The 18,954-nt window shown below is 44.1% G+C and overlaps 1 protein-coding gene across 4 annotated transcripts in view; it reads left to right on the top strand.

Moving 5' to 3' along the window:
• The window catches only part of ALKBH3 (alkB homolog 3, alpha-ketoglutarate dependent dioxygenase), a 39,521-nt gene extending 27,348 nt beyond the window's left edge, over window positions 1–12,173 (top strand). For all 4 annotated transcript variants that reach the window (XM_008960294.4, XM_003808214.6, XM_034932424.3 and 1 more), the window contains 2 exons: window positions 10,936–11,034; window positions 11,817–12,173. In XM_008960294.4, the coding sequence (XP_008958542.1) occupies window positions 10,936–11,034; window positions 11,817–11,909 (192 nt within the window). In that variant the 3' untranslated portion in view covers window positions 11,910–12,173. The remainder of the gene's footprint in view (window positions 1–10,935; window positions 11,035–11,816) is intronic.
• Window positions 12,174–18,954: the final 6,781 nt, after the last annotated feature.

Consider the following 18,954-nt stretch of genomic DNA (forward strand, 5'->3'; position numbering starts at 1 on the left):
AGAATAATGATTTGAAAGTGTTATTGAGGAGTAAGGAGAATACTCTATCACCTGGCTCTGTGAGCCACTGGATGGAGAGCCATGATCACCTTCCACCTGAGAGGGTTTCAGGGAACTTGCAGTCTTCTAGAGATAGCCAGATTTCAATTAGGATGAGGAAGCAGAGAGAACCTTCAGAGCTCATTGAGACTGAAGATATAGGTGAGTTTGCTCATCTTTGAATGGGAAATCCAGAGGACACAGTGGAAGGGTGCAGGAGGGAAAGAGTTCCGGGGGATTGTGTCTGATCAGATTATGTCCAGGAACAGTTTGGGAATGAGTGTTCTGGTATTAACAGATGGCTGGAGAGGCTTGCACTTCTGCTAGTGACTGGGCTCAGCTGGAGGTGAGGTATGGCAGAATGTGTTCTCATATGCTTTCAGAGGATGAAGGGCATTTGTTTCTGGTGCTAGCACCTGAGATAGAAGCTCTTTCAAGATAGCAGTTCTTTTAAGTTGCATTTTTTGGAAATATTATATTGCCAAGAATGGAATGTTCATCACATGATCTCTTCTGATTTCACATGCACATTCAGTGTAGATGGAACAGCTACAACTGTGAGTGTAAAACCAGGTTTGTTTTTGCTCAAATTCGGTAACTTCTTACCCCCACCCTATCCCTAGTATTATTGCAGCAATAAGTCTGAACAGTAAACCCTGTCAGCAGGTATTTCATTCAATTTCATTGACATTTCAATGTGTGCAGTCCAGAAGGAAAGGCAGTAGTCTGCCTGGTAGTTTGTGCTGTCGATGCCTGCTGAGAGAGCTTATGCCGCAGCCAACAATTGCCCAGGCCTCCCAAACGCTCTTAAGTTAGTGAGACATTGGTGAGGTCCCATGTCATTGAGCTTTTAATATCACGGGGTGTGCCTGGTATAGGATGATTGATTGCACCAGTCCTTTCTGCTCACCTTTCTCATTTGCCTCGCCAGAACCTTCCAAGCCAAATAAATGCCAAAAATCAGGAAAGAGTTTTAGAAAAACTCAAAGATCTGTATGTGCCAAGTAAACTGTTTTGAACCAATAACCTCAGTGACTTAAAATCTGTGTTTTTCTAGCTGGCTTCTTACTTTAGCAGATCTTATTTCAGAAACAGCTTCTGTTTTTAAAGTAATGTATTTCAGATCGATGCTAGGATGTCATCAGTTAAAGTGTGGTTTGAGTCAGCAGAATAACTCTGCAAAGATGACTTTGTGGGGTCCCAGCTTTATTCTCTCTCCATCATTTCTGTAATTAATATGTTGTGTTTATGTCAGATTTTAAAAATATTTTACCACTATGAACAAGAGGACCAGCTATGTTCTTGTATCAGCACTAGAGGAACAACTTTGCAGCCCAACTGTAGCTCCAAGCTTAGGTGATCCATGAAACAGTCTAGACCTCAGCTGGGTTCTCAAGGGCAAGGCAACACCACAGTTTGGGAAAACAAGCTGAAAAGAAACGATAAGGAAAAAAAGAGGACATTACTGGCATAGCCATAAGTTGGGCAATAGGGCAAATAAATGTACGTTTGATCCTCAGCGGGTAAGTAGCTGTAACACAGGCTAGCATTTAGTTTTCAAATATCATTTCAGTCGCAAAAAATGCCATGACTATCCTTATCAAGCACCTCCACCCTCTGTCTGATCCTTAGACCAGCGGGCTAGAGAAATCTCTTTTATCTATTACCATCGTGAAAAAAATGCTTTGCTTGACCCTGCAGATATCCTGACATCTTGGGCTTTTTCTTGTTTTTGAAGCACAGATTCAGGAATGAGTTGTCTGCATCTGAAGTCTCCCCTTTCTCAAAGCTTAACTCATTCTTGACACACCTGCCGTTTCGCTCCATCCCACCACTCTGCTGAAATTATCCTCATACCGTTGACCTCAAATCAAGTCCACCAGCCTGTCCTCAGTCATCATCTCTCTTCCTTGTAATATTGGTCACCAGGATGCATCACCTCTGTGTGTGAAACTTGCCCATGTATTACCTGCGTTTTCTTCCTCTGAAATACTGTCTTGTTTTAGAATTCCCAAACTTTTCTCATTGCTATTTTTCTGCCTCCTTTAAGGCCTTTTCTTTTACATTCAACCCCTTAAATATAGACGTTCAAGATTTCTTTGATTCTGTTATTGTTCTCTACATTATTTTTTAGGAGATTATGAACTGGCCGTAGATTGTAAATACCATATGGGCAAGGTCCCTTTCTGTCTTATTTATCATTACATTCTTAGCATTTAGTTCTACGTATGTTGATTGAATAAGCAAATAAATAGGATCTCATTAGTTCTTATAGCTTTAACCATTCCTTCTTTGGTGGGGTGACTTCTGAATCTCCTATCTCCCCCTTTGACTTTCATCTGAAGTTCCAGTCATCACTTTCCACATGTTCACGAGACATTTCCACTTAATAACAGCACATGTGGCTTCCACCCTGTAATGATAAAATCAGATTTGTATTGTTCTTTCAGAAAAACTCCACACTTGCTGGTAAGTTCATTTATGTTCATGTTAACCTAACCATTCTCTTGGTCAGGTTAACACCGTAAGTTATTTTCAGCTCTTCCTTGTTCCTTTGTTTCTCATATATTATCAAGTCCCAAGTCATCTGAATTCTTTCTTGAACTATCTAAAGAACCCATCTCTCTTACAGTGACCATCTTTATCCCAGGCACTTTTTAACCCATGCCTACAGTACTAAAATGACTTTTTTTTCCACCCTGATGTCCTTAATTCCAATCTTTGCTCCCTCTCTTCTGTCCATTACCCAGATGTCAAGTATTATTTCCAGGAACAGTTCTTTCCTGCCTCTCTCTCACTGTCTTCTCTCATTCTCCCCTCTCCAAATATTAATTAAACCCCTACTATGTGTCAGGTATTATACTATGCTCAGCTCTGGGGATATGGCAGTGAACATGACAAACATAGTCCCTGCCCTTATGGGGGTTACAGGAGCTAGACTATAATCAAATAAACAGAGAGAAATAGTTACAACTCATGGTTAGAGCTCTGAATTTTTATTTTAGAAGATCACTGTGGCTGCTGTGTGAAGAATAATTTGGGAAGAGGCAAGAGTAGGAGACTAAAAGAGTAGGTGGTTGTAGTCATCGCAGTGGGAGACTGCTAGCTTGGACTAAGGTGGCATTGGGGATGAAGAGAAGTTAATGGGTTTGAGGTATATTTCTGAGGATGAATCAACAGAACTTGCCAGTAATATGTTAGATGTGGGGGTAAGGATCCAGACTCCCAGGTGTCTGACTTGAGCAGTGGTGAGTGGAGTTGCTGTTTACTCAGGTGGAAGAGAAGCTGGAATTTCTGCATTTGATTTTGTCCTTGCTGGAGGAGTTCCTTCTTCTACATGCAAAATCTGAGATGCCTGAGGCTTCCAAATGTTAAGTAGGCAGTCGACTGTGTAAGTCTGGAGTTCAGACAACAGGCCTGGCTGGAGATGTCATTTGGGAATTTTGGAATAACCGCAATAGTAAAACGCTAATAATAAATAACAAGTGTATAGTGCTGACTGTGCCTGGCTCTGCTCTAACTTCTTTATTGAATTCTCTGATAATTTTATATAGTTGATGCCATTATTATTTCCATTGTACAGATGAGATGACTGAGACTCAGTGTTAAATCACTTGCCCAAGATGGCTTAGACAACTATTTGTTGAATGTGGAATCGAATTAAAACTAATAATATAGACCATATGTAAAACTGTGGAATTGTACATTATCATTCAGAGAAAGAGAATAAAAAAGGGAGCGGCCAGGCGCCGTGGCTCATGCCTGTAATCCCAGCACTTTGGGAGGCCGAGGTGGGCGGATCACAAGGTCGGGAGTTCGAGACCAGCCTGACCAACATGGTGAAGCCCCGTCTCTACTAAAAATACAAAAAAATTAGGCAGGTGTGGTGGTGCGCACCTGTAATGCCAGCTACTTAGGAGGCTGAGGCAGAAGAATCGCTTGAACCTGGGAGGCGGAGGTTGCAGTGAGTCGAGATCGCACCACTGCACTCCAGCCTGGGCCACAGAGTGAGACTCCTTCTCAAAACAAACAAACAAACAAAAAACAAGAAGGGAGCATAGAGCCTCAAAGGTTGAACTCACTGCTTTCATCACTTTGTTTTCCACCTGAAAAATCTTAATTTGCTTCTGTTGGAACAAAGGATAAAATAGAAACTCCTTAGCCAGATTGTCAAATCCATACATGATCTTAGCCCAGGGAGATCCATGGACTCTCACTGTTCCCATATGGTTGCTCCATTCTACTAAGTTATCTCTTTGCTTTCCCCGAGGCTTGCTCTCCAACTTCTTAACTTAAAAGGGCCCCCTATAGCGTGAAGGCTTTCCTGATGCCTCCAGTGCAGAAATTAATAATAGTTACTGTGTGCCAGGTGCTTCCTGTGAACCTGTAAAACAAGAAACAGGTAGCAGGCTTCTACCTTGTCCTTTCTGCTCATTTGTCTTTTGTTTTTATAAGTGTCTTCTTAGTACAAAGATGGAGGTTTTTCTATTTTGCTCATCTAAGGAATCAGAGATGATGTGGAAAACCAACTGCCTCACTGTTATCTGAGATCAGTAATTTGGAAGCATATTTTGCTTTGAATGACTTTTTCTGATTGAGTTAGGGGTGAGATGAAGAATGTGATAATTTTTTAAAATCATGGCATTTATTTTTTAAAATCTTACTCAATATATTAAACAATACAGTTTCAGATACAAAAAAAATTACTGCAATAAAATAGTTGAGGTGTATTTCCATTGTGCTTCCCTTCCTTATCAGGAAAGTACATTGTCCACTGAGAGACAGGATGGATGGCCTCTCCCAGCTCTACACAAAGCACAAGCCCACTGGCTCTCCTGGGCCTTGGTTAATACATGGAACAGGCTATGTTTTCTAAAATGTTGTAGCAACACTCATAAGTCAACCATGGTTCAAATCACATATTTACATATTGATCAATTCTTTATGATAGACAGACATAAATGAGATACAGTAAATAATTTCCAGTTGTTAAAAAAAAAAAAGAACAAGTACAGGCGACAAACTTGGTCATGGTACACAAATATACTTCATGTGTACAGACAGCTTCATTCAGGTCTAATTTTTTTAAAATTTTTGTTTTAGGTTAGGTATATTTGCAGGTTTGTTATATAGGTAACTTGTCTGTCACGGGGGTTTGGTATACAGATTATTTCATCACCCGGCTAATAAGCATAGTACCCGATAGGTAGTTTTTCTGTCCTCACCCCCGTCCTGTCCTCCACTCTCCATTATTCAGGTATAATTTTAATTTGAAAGACCTAGATATACTATTATTTAAGTGATAATGGCCTCTAAGATTTATTCAGATTACTATCAAATAATAAATTAAACAAATCCACTATAATTTAAAACTCTGTCCATTGCTTGAAACCTTGGAGGAGCCTATGCTACAATCAGTTGCTAACTAAAAGCAATTGTACGTGTATTTGATATTTCCCCACAGTTTCTACCTCTAGATTTAATTCAGTAAAGGAAGATGATATTTGAAGATGAAGTAGCACTTGTGTCCTGAGCATCTCTCAGGCACTACTACATGGAATGGCAAAGGGGATGCAAGAAGCACATCAGATGACAACGGTCTTAGACGCTTACAAGTCTGCTAAGGTGACTGACAAGGGAATCAAAGAAGGCAGTCATGTCATGGACCCATCAGCAGCATAGCTGGGCAACCCTGGAGCCGAATCTGGCCCTCAGACTTGTTTAAATTGCCCAATGTTTTTAAAGACACTGAATTAATTGCGAAAATTTATAACTCAGGAAATTTCACATAAAAATCCCACTTGTCAGCTTCCCTGGAAAACCCAGAAGAGGGGGCAGCACTGGGGGAACAGTGATCTGAAATGGCTCATTGGCAGAGCAGCCACCACCTTTCTGCAGGCCCCTGGTTCTGCATGGGTCCCTCTCCTCCCTGTGCTGCACCCAGCCCACACCTCTCACTTACGCTACTTGCTGGTGTTTGTGACCCCTACAGTATAGTCAGGGTGCCATATAATCAGGACAGGAAATATTAGGATTTCAGAAGGAATAGAGCTTACTTTGGAGAGCAGAGTATAGTGGAAAGAATAGGGCTTTAGAGCTGGGCCAATCTACATTCAAATGCTAGCCTGCCCTCCTGCTAGCTTTTGCCTTAGAGAAATATTTTCCCTCCAGCTCCCTTTGCTTATGATAAAATGGATAATATCACCTTCCTTGCTTCCCTTACAAGGTTGTAGTGAGGATTAGCAATAACGGATATAGAGTGCCTGATGTGCCTGGCACCTGAGCACATGCCATCGTAGATCTTGTGGAGGAAGTCTAGCAGGATGCTTTGGTTTAAGTACCTGGAAACTGTTATAAAAAGAAGCATGGAAAAAAAAGAATAACCCAACCACCACCAAAAAACAAACTCCATGTAGATTAAAGAGTTAAATCTAAAAAATGTAAACTCTTAAAAAAAAAAACTAAAAGGAAATGCAGTTGTATATTTAACTTTCCTCAGGATGGGAAAAGACTTTCTAAGCATAAAAATCATGAAGATGAGCCAAAGAAAGGTCAGTAGAGTTGACTCTAAAATTTTTGAGCTATTCCATGTTAAATACCATAAGTACAGTTAAAAGGCAAATAGCAAATGAGAAAAGCATTTGCAAAAAGTATGACAAACAAATGCCTTAATATCTGTGGTTGTAGATCAATAAGAAAACAGTGTTAACACCCCCATAGAACAATGGACAAAGGACATGAACAGAGAGTGTTCACAGCAGAAGAAACACAAACAGCAAACAGAATGAAAAAAATAAAAGTTGAACTTGGGCTGGGTGTGGTGGCTCACACCTGTAATCCCAGCACTTTGGGAGGCCGAGGCAGGTGGATCACTTGAGCCCAGGAGTTCAAGACCAGCCTGGCCAACATGGTGAAACCCTATCTCTACTAAAAATACAAAAAAATTAGCCAGGCATGGTGGCAGGCACCTGTAATCCCAGCTACTCGGGAGGCTGAGGCACAAGAATCGCTTGAACCCAGGAGGTGGAGGTTGCAGTGAGCCGAGATCACACCACTGCACTCCAGCCTGGGTGACAGAGTGAGACTCTGTCTCAAAAAAAAAAAAAAAAAAGAACTTGGCTTGTAATCCAAGATCTCTAAGTTTGAATGAGTTGTCATTTCTCCCCTAATTGTTTTTCGTTATTGTCAGTTGATAATGTTCAGCCAGAAGATAGGTACTGTCATGTTTTCCTGGTGAGATTATAGATTGCTGCAGCCTTCTCAAGAAAGCAGTTTGGTAATATAAATCAAGTGCCTTAAAGTTCATACACTTGGCTCCAGTAATTCCATTTTTTAAGAATATATCCTAGAAATATATGCAGAAATGTTTTGCCCAAAAATCTGCTTGCAGCAGCTTTTTATTTATTTTCCCTCTTTTTAAAAAAAAATACTGGTGTATGAAAATCAATCTCCAACCATGTGCTCCTTACTGCTCCATCCTTAGTACTAGCATAATGCCTGATATATACAGGTGGTCAAAAGGTATTTGTGAGTTTAAAGGAAGGATATGTTCATACAAAGGAATATTCTATAACCATATTTTTGAAATGTATATTTAAAGATATAGAAAAATGCTCAATAAAATATTAAAAATGGAGTACACACAATTGTATATCTGGAAGACTCTGTGTGTATGTTGTATAAACTCTGGATGATAGGATTACAGGCGATTTTCTACATTTTCTGTGTACTCTTCCTCAGTCATTCAGTACATATTTATTCATATGTGTGATAGGCACTGAGAATGTTTCTTAACAGGAAGACCACATAAACTTTCCCTCATGGAGTTTATAAGAGCAGAGGTTGAATAAATAATTACAAGTGCATAATTTACTTTAGTAAACTTATGTTACTTTTTATATTCTAGAAGGAAAACCTGTATGATGATTTTAAAGCATTGATGATTGTTTGTAATTTCTAAGGCATTCTTTTAGGACAAGAAAGGGATGATTTTAAGAAAACTCCAGATCTCATACAGTATGAATTACCTTTCCAATGGAAAGAAAAATGTTTAGGTTTCCCATCTGTTGGATGGTTAATAATGACATAACAGTAAATACATCCAGATTTTTTCACCCCAAATAGCATTTTCTTAAAGGAAACTGAATAGGATATGTTGGTGAGGTGGAGGTAAGAGTTGTGAGAAGCTTTAGAAAAGCATAATTAAGCCTTCAAATGAACTGGCTGCGGTTGGAGGAATGAGAATGTTGATCAGCATTAATATAAAAATACATGTTTTTCGCTTTTTCCTTGTACTTGTAGGGTTTCAAGTATTTGGAAAACCAAGAATATCAATAACAAAACCCACCCTGTAGCTTGAGTGTGACCCTAAAAGCTGCTTTTAACCAGGATGAGTGATGGAAAATTTTATCCTTAGCCCCGGTTTTGGGGGGTGTGTTTTGTTTTGTTTTGAAGAAAACCCTGAGTAAATCAAAAGGGCTACAGAGATGTGTTTGGGTAACTTAACCACGCTTAATGACTAGGAAGGCACTCTTCTAAACAGTCTGACCTGTGTTTCCACTGTTGCTTATCCATTTATCAACTGGAGCCTTTATGCACAGCCATGTGGGTTCCTCTGGCCTTTTATCTGACTCCTAAGTGGAAACAGTCTCCATGCATCTTGCTTCAGTTGAAGGGTGGCTCTATGGTCTGTTGCCACTCTGGCCTCGAGGGAAGGATGCATTTGTGAGCTCTGTGTTGCATTAGTAGGATCCCTTGCCCTCTTTCCTGTCTGTCTCCTTCTGCAAATTAGGAATGCATCTTCTAAGTCAAAGATCTTAGAAGGAATAAATAACAAGCAGCGAAGAATGATATCACTTCTCACAGAGGGTACACTGTGTAAGGGTGTCTCCTTTGTGGACTGATTCGAGTGGCTCCCTCCCAAACAAAGGCTCACCCTTGTCTGCTTTTTGGTATGACTAATGGTTATGTTGAATGTAATGTGTTCAAAACCAACCTGAGACTTTCTCTCATTTGAAAAGTTCAGATCTTAGGAACAGTATGTGAAATGTGATCGTTGAACATCCCTTTCCATCAGTGCTGATACATTTCGGAATTCTCTTTCACTTGCGAGGTGGATTCCTGCTTCATGTTTCCAGGTGGAACTATAGTGTTTACCTATTCTCTTCCACTGATCTAGCACCTCCTTCTCCCCAACAGTGTTTTTAATGTTCTAAGAGATCTTCATCTCAGAATTGCCTTCATGTTGTGGTTAAGTGTCTTTCCTTTCTACTTTATTTTATTCTCCTTAGTGTCTGTACTTGATTTGTAGATTAAGCCCATGTTGCACTCTCTGATTATGTAGAGGGTAGCAGAAATTCTTCTGCTTCTAGCTGTGTTGAACCTTGATCTGATAGCTGACTATACAGCCTAAATTAAGGAGCCTTGGACTGTCTAATCTCATGGTCAGTGCACTCCCTCCGGATATCTTTTCCCCAGTAGGACATGTGTCTCCTCTGTCTGGATTTTTTTTTTAAAAATCAGAGCAGCCTTTTGCTTTTCTGAGATGGAGCTGGGCTGCAGTGAGGGCAGGGTCACCTTCCCACTGCCCTCTGGTTGTCTGAGGGGTCAAAGGTAAATGTTTTGGTGCCCACTTATTACTGGAAGAGAAAAGGTGGCAGACACAATTAAAATCAATCACTGAAACCAAAGTTATTTTAAACATTGCTTCTATCTTCTGTCTATAAAAATTATGACTATGCTTGACAAAGTTACTGCCAAAAGTTGGGGCCTGGAACTTAGACTGTTTATGCAAGTTCATGATTGTTTTGATTTTGATTTTCCTGGGGAAAATCTTTGTAAACAGTTAAGTTCTCAGAAGCACCCATACAGTAATAAACATAAACACAGTTTGCACTGAAATCAATCCTGCAGTAACCCAAATGTAACCCTTTCTATCGGAAGTGAAGCAGATGAATGAATAGACCCATCAGTTCTGCCCAGAATGGAGGTGAAGAAATCAGGAAGCTCAGATCTGTCCCAGTCTCAGCACTTGACATGCTCTTTGTTGCTGTGAGCACAGAAGTTGTTTAATGCTCCTGGTTTTCAGCTGTGGAGGAGCCACACTACCAGTTAATTGCTTTGCAGCTTATGCTCTGAAGACTCCTGAGAATATTGGACATAAATTGCTTTTGAGCTCTCTGTGTAAATACAAGGCATTTGTATCCTAAGTGTACAGGAGTCGTGATCCATCCTCAAAGATGTAAACAGCCAATCTCAGTTTGACAGCACTGTTTTGGTCAAGCCAGAGCTCCCTTTGAGAAAATCTTGCTGTTGTCTGTTCTGCAAAGAGGCAGGAATATGTCTCCAAAACTCCATAGTAGCCATGAGAAGAATTGAGACTATAGGTGCCAATTAGTAAATTAGCATACATTGTGAAAAGGTGAAGGAAGTCATCGCATCAAATCTTGGTTAAAAGGACATTTTCCCCACACTGAGTATGTCAAAATGTAGAGCACAACATCAGTCAGATGTAAAGAATTCTTGTACAGGTGACTTTTATTTCCTTCTTAGGCCAGAATGGGCTTTTCTGCATTTTGGATTATGATGATGACACTAATAGCTAGCACTTACTGCATGCCAATCTTCAAGGGATTTACACATATTCTATCAATGGAGGCTCACCATAGCCCTAGGTGGCAGTCACTGTCATCCTCCCCATTTCACAAATGAGTAAGTCAGGGTACAGAGAGATGAGGTAACTTGCCAACAGTCAAGCAGCTGCCAAATGACAGAGCTATATATGGATTCCCACAGTCTGGCTGAGCAGAGGTTTCCATTTTTTTTGACCTCTGTCAGGTTCTGTTGCATCTTGATTACACAGGCAAAAAATTTATCACAACAAATGCTGTTTTCTAGGAAGAGAATGGAGACTACACATATGTGGAAAGAGTGAAGATACCCTTGGATCATGGGACCTTGTTAATCATGGAAGGAGCGACACAAGCTGACTGGCAGGTGAGGATCTGCAAGTAATATGAATCTGCTTTCATGTGGAGGCAGTTTCCTGACTCTGAGGACTATTTCTAAGTAGACATGGTGAAAAAGCAAGCTGCTTTTACAACGAGCAAGAGGGAATGAGCTGACATTCTTTCCAAGGAGTTTTGCTACTACTGACAATCCAGGTGGACACTAGTGTGTCCGGTAGAACTTTCTGTGATGATGAAAGTGTTCAGTATCTGTGCTGCCTATTGTAGTAGTCACTAGCCACATATGACTGACTTCTTAAAATGTGGCTTGCATGCTATAAAGAACTGAGTTTTTAATTTAATTTTAATTAACTTAAATTTAAATAGCTTCAGGGTAGCTGGTGACTATCTTATTGGAATACACAGCTCTGCAGCTAGGCCATGCCATTTTTAGGCCAGATCATTTCTAAGGTGCCCATGTTAATGTCAAAACACTTACCATAAGAATGGAATCTCATGCCTCTCTTTGGTCTCATCCATTTGTATGTTTTATGAGATTTGGGAAATGGCAGGTGTCTGAGAGGAACAGCAACAATTAGAAAAGATGAAAATATCTCACTTCAGAGGTGCTGGCATAGCACAGTGGGGCTGGGGATGGAAATTTGTTTCAAAGAAGGGACCTTTCTCCACAAGACTTCAAAGAGCTTACTACTCATTTAAGGGGGATGAGATGGAAATATTTCTGTATTCTCATGAATAAGTTTTAAGTCGCTTTGAACTAAAAGTGTGTATGTGTGTATTTATGTCAGAGTTATGTGTATTTCCATTTAGCATCGAGTGCCCAAAGAATACCACTCTAGAGAACCGAGAGTGAACCTGACCTTTCGGACAGTCTATCCAGACCCTCGAGGGGCACCCTGGTGACGTCAGAGCTTTGAGAGAGAAGCTTCACTGAAACGGAGCAAACCTTCCACTGAGAAGCCACTTCAAGAGGCTGGTGCTGCTAGATCTCATGATGTGGCTGTTGGGAAGATGGTGGGGTTTGTTTGCCAGCTTGGAGTCCTATTAAATGAAAGCCAGCAACTCATGTTGGTAATAGGTCTACTGTGGGAACAGTTATCCCTAACCACAGCTCAAAATCGCTATCATCTTTAGGCAAATTAAAATCTATGTGGCAGTGCTCATGGATGATTTTGTTCATAAGCAGTTTTCCTCCTGCCCTCCTCCGCCCCCCACACGCCCCGCCTTCATTTGAAGAAATATGAATGGACTTGTGCCTCTGGGGAAAAGAAAATCTCACGTGTTTGTTCCTTGTGACTTCAGTGAAGTGGAGATATAAATATGCGTCAGGGACTCTGGAGCCTTCCGTAGGCAGACAGCTGCTGAAACCCAAACAGAGGTGGTTTCATCTTGGCTTGCATACTATTGTAATGGAAAGCTACATATTCAGGGAACACTGTAACTGAGTCTTCCTGCGACACACTCAAGACAGGTTACAGGCCTCCAAATAAAGAGTGGTGGCAGTATGCTCTCGTCTAGCCACCTTCAAGCAGTCACCTGTAATACAAGAGAAAACTGTCCCCTTAAAGGGAGGAATCACTGAATGATGTCACGGGAAGTAGCAGGCTGAAATTGAGGCTGAAGAGCAGCAGAAGGCCTGCTCATGACAGCTGTTCCACATAGATTATTTTCCCCTCGGGAATCACTTGAGTCATCTAGACCCAAGTCAGATAGAAGTGGGAGCAGCCCTGCAGGGAATGCACTCAATTGCCTAATAGTTCTCGTCACCTTGTGTTTCAGTAGCCCTATGACTAACGCTCTCTTCTGACTCAATGTTTTCTTACGTACAAGGTCCCAAGGTACAAGGGTTAGTCTGTGATGTCACTGAGGTTCCCAAAACAAAACAGAGTGGCTGCCCATTGTTGCATCATAAAACCACGTGTCTTCTTGACCTCTTGACTCAGGAGCCGTGTACCAGATTCATTCCAAACCAAGATACAGAAAACCTGAGAGAAAGGAAATGAATTTAAATGGATGAAAATAGGGCGGGAGAGTTAGAGTTTCTCTGTCTGCCAGTGGGGGAAAGGTACAGTGCCTTCTTGCTTTTTATCCTGTTTCCATTCCAGGCTGTAAGATTGATGCTGTCCATGATCATAGGAAAATGCCAAAGGCTGGGCACGCTCTGACTCGGCACTCAGATGGAGCACCATGCCTGGCCAGGCTGTTCTCTGACAAGCTCTCTGGCTCCTGGCATTGTAGTCCCCCTGCCCTTTTAAAAAACAAAAAACAAACAAACAAAAAATGAGCACAGCTTGTTTCTCTAAGAAATATGAAATACTTTCTAAAATTTGAGCACCACACCAAGCTTTCCTGTGAGGGAGGTTCAAATCACCATAAGAATAAAATAAAGCCTCTTTTTAATGCTTAGCTGTTCTCCTATTAATGCAAATAATACCTGGCCAGGTGATACAGCCAGCTTTGGTGATAAGTTTGATGCATGACACTAGGAAATTTATCTTCCATTCCTTACTAATGAAAGAACTGGCAGATGGTTCCAAGTCTTCCAGCGTCCCTCTTTCTTAATGGAGGGTCATGATCTCCCCTTGTGGCAGCTGTGCATTTGATCTCTTCACTTGTCACACCCATGTCTTTCAGGGAAACATTTCTACTGTACAGCAGATGGAGTGGGCCACCACCTGGGTTTCTTGATCTGAGAGCAGCAAATCTTCAGTTTTGTTTTTCTTGCTGCCACTCCAGATACCACGTGCCAGAACTGCCCTTTTCTTTACCATTAAGATAATGTCCCTTCTGAAATGTCAAGTAGGTACTTGCCGTAGAGTAAAACTACAGGGTGTAGGCATGGACAGGAATTCCAGACCATGGCAAAGGGCAGTGTGCCTCAGTGACTGCAGCAGCCTGTTGCTTTGTTTTGCTGGTGCTAGATCTGAACTAGGAATTAGAGGTGAAGCTGTTTTTGCTTACATTGCGTGTAAAGCTGAGGAAGCAAATATAACAGCGGTAGCATGAAGAAAAACAGGTTTCGGTTTTGTTTTTGCCGCCCTTTTTCTGAGCTTCAGCAGGCACTGTCCTAGGAGCTTTTATACATAATCCTTTATCCTTCCCACAGCGCTGCAAGAGAGAGGTCCTTTTCCCATTGTAGAGGCTAGGAAACTGATCTCCAAGACGTTAGGTAAGTTAACAGGGCTTGTAGTGGCAGAACCAGATTGCAGACTGCAGGCTAGTTTCTCGGCCTGTTTGGTTTCCCTTTGCCATGCTGAATGTAGGCGAAATGGTCTGCTGAGCACTCCCGGGAGCCTGAGCCTCAGGGCTGGCTCCTGCGGAGCTGGTCACAGCTGACCACAGGCCACCTGTTTGTTCCCTGGCTTTCCTGTTCATCAGGGCAGGCATCTGCATCTCATCTTCCCTTAATCAGCATCAGCATCTTCTAGCCAGAAACTGCTGGTGACTGGACTAGCAGTTGCCCATTTCATTGGGGAAGCTCCTTTTGAGGGGACAGAATCCAACTTCTGGTGAGTTAGACAAATTCTCAGCCAACTTTCCTTGATTTTCTGGCAAGTGTTTCCTGACCATATCCACCTTCAGAGATATGAAACTTTTAGAGACAGATAAGTTTTCCCCGGTGGTCCTTTCTCACCTCATTCTTACCTGTGAATACACTTGGGGACCCTGAATGACACCCAAACTCATAGCAGGCTTTTTCACAATACTTACCAACACCATTACTCCAGTCAGCAGCCCAAAGAAACATCAGGCTCCACACTAAAAATGTCTTCTTTATAACAGGCAACTTGCTCCAAACATGGGTTGGAACACTCACACTTAGCACCAGATTGCATCCCCAGTGTTGAAATCAGGATCCACATTGATCCATCATTAACCCACTAGCTCGGGTGGCATTGACAATTCCTTCCTGATAAGTTTGAGTCACAGCTAATAAACCTGCCCTTTCCTTGTGGCACCCACTCTCTGCCTCTGTGGCTGATGTGATCCTGCCCTAGTGCGTGGCAGGTCTGTCTGGACACAGTCACTATAGAGCCGTCTCCTGAATTGTGTCATTGCAATGCTGAAAGAGTTAAGTAGGCCCTGCAGTGCGCTGAATGCTCCAGTTGGAGGGTTTCAGAGAAAGTCTTGACAAACGACGGGTTCCTGCCCTGCTGGGAATATTTCTGCTTTGAGTTCTGGCAGCTATTACTTGGCTGCAGAATATCTAAGACCCACTTTGCCTTTTCTGGTCATAAACACTTGTAGTGTTGAATCTTAAGTCTTGATTATTTTTTTTAATGGTGGCTTTGGTAAAGCCGAATGTTTCCATAGTGATGCATTCTGTTTATTTAAAACTTTACTTATACATGATTCCACCCACACGCTCTCCTCAGAGGGACCTGGTCTACAACTGCCCTCTTTCCCAACTCCATTTTCTGTTTGGAAGGAACATGCATGTGAGACCCTTGTCAGACTGGTGCTGCTTGAATCCATTCTTAGATGTGATTCCTGCATCTGGGTGTCAATAGGGAAATGACTTCAGTGTTTATTTACTAGAGTGACTAATGGTGCCTTTTCCAGCTGGTCTAAAGCTGATGTGCCTCCATTTATAAAAGCCTTCCCCAGCCTGTGAATAGAGCCCCATGTTGGGCTGAGCTGTCTGTTAGTGTTTAAGCTGGAGGGGGAAGAGGAGGCAGTGTCAGAGCACAGTGGAGGAAAACAGGATAAATTAGGCTGTAGCTTCGTAGCCAGCACTACCAAGAAGGCTGTTTTCTCAAATGAGCCTGCTTGGAGCTGGCAGAGGCCTGTGTGTACGACGCTGTTAGGATGATTTCTGTGCCATCACTCCCCCTCATAGGAGCAGTGATGTCACGCTCTCTCAGCACAAGGACAGTCCCTATTCTCATGTGGCCTCCAGGAATGTGGACACGCCTTCACTGCTCTGGCTGAGCCCACTGACTTTTAGCTCTGGATGCAAATTCTGGTATCTGAAAGGGAAGGAAAGGGGAAAGTGGGGAGGGAGCTTACAGAGTAACTACTCCCTTGGGACCACAGCATCCATAATCTGATTTATTCCTAAAAGAAATCCTATGGCTGTTTTTGTTTTTTCTAAACACCTGAGGAAACTGAAGTACCCAGAGGATTTATCAGATCTGGGATCCGGTGTCCGCGGTGGTCTGGGAGAGACAGCCCTGGAGGGCTAGCCCAGCCATGCCTGCTGCTGTGGCCTGTGGGACCTCCCGTCCCCCAGCCCTGGCCCTGGGGCCGGCAGCCTGGGTGGTAGGAGCGCTGCAGCCAGAGCCTCCTGTGCCTTTTTCTGGGAGCCCCAGCGGGAGCTCGCCACTGGCCAGGTAGCGGGAGGAGGCGGTGGGCTGCGCGGGCGCCTGAGGGCCTTGTGACCGTGTTGTGAGGGGCTGCTCCCCGCAGGAAGGATGGGGGCAGGCGAGTGGGACAAGGACCTGGAGGCTGGAGGCCGGGAACCCAGTGCTAGCCCCGCAGCCTCCAGGCTATGTGTGGCCAAACCCGTTCCTGCGGCACGAGAGGCGGAGCCAGAAGGGCCACCTCGCAGGAAGGCACCCAGGCCCCTCGCACCCTGGGAGGCCAGCTGGGTCATCGCTGCCTGAGTCTGAGCCACCTGCCTGGGGGTTCGGTCAGGACACCAGCCTCGCCACCAGTCCGCACTTGGAGGATGGCCACGGGGCCCCCTAGGGGTGAACCCACCAAAGGCGGATTCTGCAATGAGGGCTCCTGCAGGCCTGGAGAATGTGGAATAGCTGGAGGAAGGATGCCATGGGGCCGTTCAAATGGGCAGAACTTAGGAAAGTCAGAGAGAGGAGGGGAGCCCCACAGAAGTGTCTCCTTCGGTTGTTTCCTGGAATGTTTCCTCTGAAAACATGTCAAGGGACTAGCCACCAGTTTCTTCCCAGCTTTCTCTCTCTTTCTCTCAGACTTTCAGCCTCCATTCACCTGGAGTGAGAGGGAAAGGAGGACAGCTGGCCTGGAGGTAAAAATCAAGAGGGGAGGCGTGAATGTGTGGCTTCTTGCTCCCCTAGCCTGCCCAGCCGTGCCCTCCTCCAGGCTTCTCTGCTGGGAGGAGGGGTGCAGAGAGGAGAGCTGGTGAACTCCCGTGCACGTACTGCCTTTTGACTCCCCAAAGCCCTGTGGGGTGTCGGTAGGGGACTACTTGAGAGTAGTCCCTATCAAATGCTTAGGCCAGTGTTCTTTCTGCCACTCTGAGAGGCCTGGTGACAAGAGGGAACATGGGAAACAAGCAGCCCCAGAAGGTCACGGTGCCTACTGGGACAGCCCTCCAAGGAGTGGTATTGATCGTCTCCGCGCTGCACCAGCCAGGTGGCTGGATATGTGGCAAGGATCCCTGCTGCAGCTTGAGGTAGCGTCGTCCTCCTGAATCTAGTGCCAGCTGAGCTCTGCACCAACCGATGAGGGGAATTAGCTGGACAATTTCAGACAAGACTGGCCCCGTTCGCTTTTGCAAGGGGGTACATGCTCCCTCTTACGGTCACAGTACTGCCTGCAAGGGTAGAACTGGGGAGCAGCTCTGACACCCCACCCCTACCCTAGCCTCCACATCTGCCGGAATGACTGTCCGAGCCCTGTGGGGAGAGGTGGAAGGAGCCTAGGCTTCAGTCAGGTGGACCCAGGGTTGAATCCCAGCTCTGCCCTTTCTAGCTGAGTCACCTCAGACCAGTCAGCCTCCAAGCCTGTTTCCTCCACCGTGAAATGGACTCAGAAGCAGCCCCCTCTTGGCGGTCCTGTGAGGCTTGAGACCATGCATATAGTGCCTGACAGTAACCCACTTAGTAATATGATTTTTTAAGTGCACCATTTCACATGCCCTGCTAACCCCAACCTTAATCCTTATGCTGGGTGGGCGGTCCTTCCGTGGCTGACGGATGGCCCTGTGACCCTGCCTTTCCCCTTGGCAGGCTCCCCTGGTGCCCTCGCGTCTGTTGCAGTCAGCAAGGATTGGGGGGTGGGGTTGGGCAGAGGCTTTCTGGAGAATGGCCAAAATGAAAATTGTGTGCGAGTGGAGCTGATCATATTAAGATCCAGCTGCACTTAAGTCCCCCTGTGGAAGTTCTTTAGGCCAAACTGAAGAGAGCTCCCAGATGCCAAAGTGGCCTCGCGTTGATGCTCTGCTCACTCTCGGCTGCCCCACCACATGCTCCCCAGGTAATTGGTTTCCTAATGCACTATCCCTGGACAGATTCCAGGATTCCAGTGCCTTGTCCCCTTGGGGTCAGTTCTTGACATTTCCTAGCCTGGCAAGGGTCACCGACCAGGCTCAGATGCACCCCCACAGGACTGTATTGTTTTCTCGTTCTTGCAGGCCACTTCCAAACTCTGTACAGAACGCCTTGGCCTACAAGAGTAAACAAGATTACCAGGCTGGAATTCTGTTCAAGACCAGGGCTTTTATATCCAGAGATTGTGGGTCAGATGCGGTGAGGGATACATGAAAGGAAGACACAGTGCCTTCCATTACAGATAGAAGGAAACCCATGTGGCTTCTATTTTCCTTGGCAAAATTAGCTTTTTCTCCTTACTACAAAAGAGGTTTGTGTTCTTTGCAAGAGATTAAAAAGAAAGATAAAAAGAGAAAGCTTTTGTAACTTCACAAGCTAGACATGGCAACTCTTTACATTGGTGTGTGTGTGTATGTGTGTGTGTTTGTGTAAGACAGGGTCTCACTCTTTTTGCCCAGGTTGGAGGGCAGTGGTGCAATCATGGCTCACTGCAGCCTTGACCTCCCCGGGCTCAGGTGATCCTCCAACCTCAGCCTCCTGAGTAGCTGGGACTACAGGTGCACCCCACCACACCTGGCTAATTTCAGACTTTGTTGTAGACGGTCTTGCCATGTAGCCCAGGCTGGTCTGGAACTCCTGGGCTCAAGCGATCCGCCCCCCATCAGCCTCCCAGAGTGCTGGGATTACAGACGTGAGCC

The sequence above is a fragment of the Pan paniscus genome, chromosome 9 (genome assembly GCF_029289425.2).
Source record: "Pan paniscus chromosome 9, NHGRI_mPanPan1-v2.0_pri, whole genome shotgun sequence".
Classification (NCBI taxonomy): Eukaryota; Metazoa; Chordata; class Mammalia; order Primates; family Hominidae; genus Pan; species Pan paniscus.